This window comes from Oculina patagonica, unplaced genomic scaffold (genome assembly GCF_052425735.1).
Source record: "Oculina patagonica isolate OP01 unplaced genomic scaffold, crgOcupat unplaced1437, whole genome shotgun sequence".
Taxonomy (NCBI): domain Eukaryota; kingdom Metazoa; phylum Cnidaria; class Anthozoa; order Scleractinia; family Oculinidae; genus Oculina; species Oculina patagonica.
This window is the reverse complement of record NW_027557450.1, coordinates 1-4868: the sequence shown is the minus strand read 5'-3', so window position 1 is coordinate 4868 and position 4868 is coordinate 1. Positions and strand designations below refer to the sequence as shown.

At 37.0% G+C, this 4868-nt stretch overlaps 1 protein-coding gene across 2 annotated transcripts; it reads right to left on the bottom strand.

Annotated features, from left to right (window-relative positions):
- Window positions 1-112: 112 nt before the first annotated feature.
- On the bottom strand, window positions 113-3627 carry LOC144639876 (uncharacterized). 2 transcript variants are annotated; one of them, XR_013568237.1, is made up of 3 exons: window positions 3524-3627; window positions 1277-2741; window positions 113-1226 (listed from the first exon to the last, which is right to left on the bottom strand). XR_013568237.1 is itself a non-coding variant. In XM_078499152.1 (2 exons), the coding sequence occupies exons 1-2, from the start codon at window positions 3587-3589 to the stop codon at window positions 1836-1838; spliced, it is 972 nt and encodes a 323-aa protein (XP_078355278.1). In that variant the 5' UTR covers window positions 3590-3627; the 3' UTR covers window positions 113-1835. The 2 variants fall into 2 exon arrangements, 1 of the variants encoding a protein (XP_078355278.1); XM_078499152.1 differs by having other exon boundaries at window positions 113-2741.
- Between the last annotated feature and the right edge of the window lie 1241 nt (window positions 3628-4868).

Sequence of the window (4868 nt, the reverse complement as noted above, 5' to 3'; positions counted from 1 at the left end):
TAACTGGTTTTATTAAATTTTATTATTTGTCCTTAACATAAATATGGACATAATAAAAGTATTTTTAATTAACCATATTAAAAGGTAACAAACATAGAATTGCCATCAAACTCAAACAACAAAATGACCGTTAGATGAAGCTGAAAGAAACAAGCAATTATTTTATTTTTTAGTATTGAAAGAACAAAGGATTTACAACTCACATGCATTAAAAAATAGCATTTATTGATTCATTTCTAAACTGCTAAAACAGCAACATTTTTTTTATTCTTGCTTCATTAACAAGACGTTTTAAACCCCTACTTTTGAAATCTCCTTTGGTTACAAAGCTTTTATCTTAAATTATTATCCCTATCCTTTGTTTTACCCTAGCCTATAAGAACCTATTATTAATTTTATGCTTAAGGAATAGTCAACAGTTATTAAGCATGCACTTGTTGCATTCTGGACACACATGAAATAACTAATCGATTTTTTTTTTTCAACGCCGCCAAATAATGAATGCACAGTTAAAGAAAAGATCATTTCTTTTGAATCATAGTACAATGCAATGTACACATAAAAACATGTTAAAAAAGATGACCAGAAATGGTACATGGGCATGCTAACTATTGATTGTACATGCACTATGTAGAGGCCCTGCCAGGGGGGGGTTCCCGTGTCGCTTGTCTAAATTTAAAAACGTGCCGTGTCGCTGTTTTATCGCTCTCCATGTCGCTGTGGGTAATTAAATTGAAGGAAAATTGCTTGTCCTTGTCGGAATTTAAGTTTTTCCATAAGGGTTGTCGTTTGTCACGATTTTATTAATATGCTGTCGCTACTTTTTGGGCCATGTCGCTTGTCGGAATTTACCCTGGCAGGGCCTCTATGTATGTACTGGTAACAAAGTTTCAATCTTTAGTTTAAAATAGTTATTTATTTTTAAACCTTACGTTCCAATATCAAGCTTACTATTATGCTGAGAATAAAATTTAAATAATTATGATCACTTTACAGTTTTCAATTATCTGACATTTTTGTACAAATGTTTCTCTATAAAATAATTATCATAAATTATAATTTCATTTTTCTCTATCAAAAGTAGCTAGCATTAAATTTGAATGATCAATCACTAATAAAAAATACCCAAAATCTTTCATCGCCTCAATTGAGAAAAAGGTTTGATAATTTAAAAATGATTAAAATGCTTGGTTTAATGACCTTTAATACTTTGAAAACTGATTCTGCTCAAAGAAACCTTGTAACATAATTTTGTGTACATTAATTTGGTCACAACCGCAACTTGGGGATGTCAGTACACTCATAAAATTCTTTTCTGAGAAACTACTGTGTGTAGAGCTCATAATTATCAGTATGGCATTTCTTGGGTTAAATCTCAGAAAACTCTTACGGAGGGGAAATATTTAAATATACAGGTGTCCCCTCATGTCAGACAGGAGTCAGGCTGTAATGTCTGTTGGCATTTACATGTATGAAGAACAAATACCAAAACCCATCTTCCTGAAACTCTGTTTTCAAAAATAAAACTGAAGCCTAGTGTAAGAAATATACATCTACATACACACTGATACCAGAAAAATACAGTAAGGAAATGATTGCTGCTGGTTAACCAGAAGAAACAAGATAAATTTATACTTTAAATTCAAAAAAGAAAATCTCAATCAACTTAAAAGTCATATAAATTTGTAACCTCGTAAGGAATTCACTGCAATCTAATTATTATCAACAGCTTTTAGAACTTTGTTTTTTAGAAGTCTTAATGGTTTACGCCTATAAAAGTGATGGTTTCATAAATTTTATATTTACACATTATAATCAGTTTGTTTAGTGTGATCCTATACTTCAACTGCAACATTAGCTGTTCCTGATAGGCTCATTTTAAGTCTTTTAAGCTCCTGACTTAAGTCACTGATACTGATTTTCTTTTCCTCTGATGTAACGCAAGTATCAGATGTACTTGAGTGAACATTATAATTGTCTTCTGTGGAGGTAGTTTCACTTTCGCCGATTACAGCTGGCTTAAGGACAACGTCCCTCTCAGTAAACTGTCCTAAGTTTAAGGAATCTTTTTGAATAATTTGGGGTACATGAAACCTGTCGATCGGAGTTCCATCTTTAGATTCCACCCTTGCACCATGAGACCGCTTTCTCTTTCTACCTTTGCAGTCTTCATGGAAATCGTGAGCGGCACAACTCTCATGCAAACTGAAGTTGTTATCTTGCAACACTGGATCGTGCCTTGTCCTCAGAACAGGTTTCCGCTTATTTTCAGGCAATGAAAACCCATGTTTTGCTTGGTGCCGAAGAACACTCTCTTGGCTTACTGCATTTAGTACTAACTCAGAAATCTCGACCTGTGTTTGATCAGTAGGGCTGTGAATATCAGGACTACTGACGTGCCTAAGCGGCAGATCCCCGCCTGTCAATTTTTCTATATTAAGCCATGCATTGTCACAAAGATTCAATCTGCCTACAGACCCATGATGTGTCTCATGAGCAGAACAAGGTTGTGATGGCATGTTGAGAACTTCATCAGAGAAGACAACTTTCTTTGACTCAACTAGCCGCTGGTTTACTGTCTCAGAAGACTGTATCTTTGATTTGTAGTGAGGTTTCTTGGAGAAATAATTTACCGCTTGTACAGCAATGGCAGCTCCTCTCAATCTTCTCCGTGGATCAAAATTTCTTGTGATCTCCATTCTAAGATTAACATGAATATCCTTGTCTCCTGCTGTGTGACCCTACGAAAGAAACAAGTTAAACCTCAGTTTTACAACATTCATTTCCAGGACAATGATGTGCAAAAACTAATACGTTTCTTGTCACATTTATCTGGTAGTCTGACTCTGTTTTGTATTTGTGTCATTGAGAGAGGGATACAATCTACTGCAGACCCATTGGCATTCATTTTATTGATGAGATGACAATCAAAGGGTTTGATAACGATAACATTAGACACAATGTCAGAGGTCGCACGAGAAACAGAAATGAGAACAAGAGGTAAAAGAGTCAGTGTCCAAGCCAAGTGGCCCATACAGCCGAAGCTTATCCTGGTTGCTACTCCCCCTTAGATGGGATGCTAGTCCATCACAGGGCACCCCCCCAGCAGTAAATTCACCAGTTCCCATTTATACACCTGGGTGGAGAGAGGCACTGTGAGAGTTAAGTGTCTTGCCCAAAAACACAACGCAGCGCCCTGGCCAGGGCCGAACCTGGGCTGTTCAACCCAGAGTCGACCGCGCTAATCATTTAATAGGCCACTGCGCCTCCCATGAAAACAAGAGGTACAGACTTAAAAGAAATCAGCATTACTTCAAGTTACTTAATGTTAATGCATGTTCTCCTCTCATAATGTCACTCATCACTTGCTAGTTAAAATTTGTTTTTTACTCAGGCTTTATTGATTTTTACTCACTGGTGAAGTTTCTATTGACTCTTTAGTACAACGCTAGCTTTAACTTTTTCCCTCAGAGCAAGACACTATGATAATCATGTGCAAAACAGGTCAAGGACAGTACCATACCTGTATCCATGAGTGATTTAAGACTTGAAGAGCAGAAAATCTTTTATTGTCATCTACAATGAGCATCTGATTTATAAGATCCTAAAGTGATATTTAAGAGTCATGAGAAAACAAGGAAATACAACCAACATTACATCCATTAAAATTAGATTTATAAGTACAGTTAAAGTTCAAAGAGAAAGAAAGAAAGAAACTACTATATTTTGAGAGGTAGCCACATCAGCTCTTGCTGGTTTTCATGCAGGTCTTCTATCCGGATCGAATTGGAATTTTGAAAATATTGCTTCTTTCGGGAGGGGGGAAGACCAGAGAACCCAGAGAAAAACCATCAGAGGAAGGTCAAGATTCAACAACAAACTCAACCAGATTTGACACTGGGGCCGGAAATCTAGCCCGGGCCACATCGGTAGTCGACCGCGGTCAAACGTTAGAAATATGCAAAAAACAAGTTAAGTACTTCAAAGCAGGCTTTTAGTCAGGCGGCCATCCAGAAGTCCAAAGGACGGCCACTTTTCAGAAATAGGTGATTTTTTGACGGCCTGTTTTGGATGGCAATTCCTGATTTTCTGTGGTTAATGTAATAAAACAGTGTGTATAAATTAAAAAACTTACATTCCTTTTTGCTCTCAAGAGTTGTTTTAGTCTTGCTGGAGTGTTTTTCTTCTCTATTTACACTCTCTTTAGACGAGTTTCCTTACTGTTTTGTTCGCATGAATCAAAGTCAAGCGAAGCGATTTCACAAGCAAAGCCGCTGTTCCATAATATTAACTCTCCAAGTGGCTGCCCAGGCTACTCTGTCGGGTGCTAAAAATAAATATGCACGTGGGTATATATCTGTTCTTTCGTGTAAGTTCGTGGCCTGACAACTTCAAGTTTCAATCACTGTTCATAACAACTGGAGTTTCTGTCCCAAATATAGTTCAATGTTAAACAAGGTAAGTTGAGGAAAGGATAGTTTTGTAAAATTATCAAGGAAAAACGGCGGTTTAATAGCTTAATTGAAAGACGTTTACAGCTGCTCAGAATCGCGGAAATCACGTCTTAGAGGCTTCAATTTTTCAAAATTTTCTGGGGGGGGCATACCCCCAAACCCCCCTAGAAGCATGGCGCCTGCGGCTTTCATGCTATGTGGGCCCTCGGCCCACAAAAAAAATGGACTCCCACTTTCTAAATCCTGGCTAAAAGCCTGCTTCAAAGATAAGGTTTTAATTTTCACAGTTCAAATTTCGATACATAACCGGTATCCTGAAGATTTACTAAGTTTATTGGAGCTTTACTAAAAAAGCTCTACGTGTTTGAAAACAGCGATACCGTATGCGTAAAACACTCGTTTACCTGAGGAAAT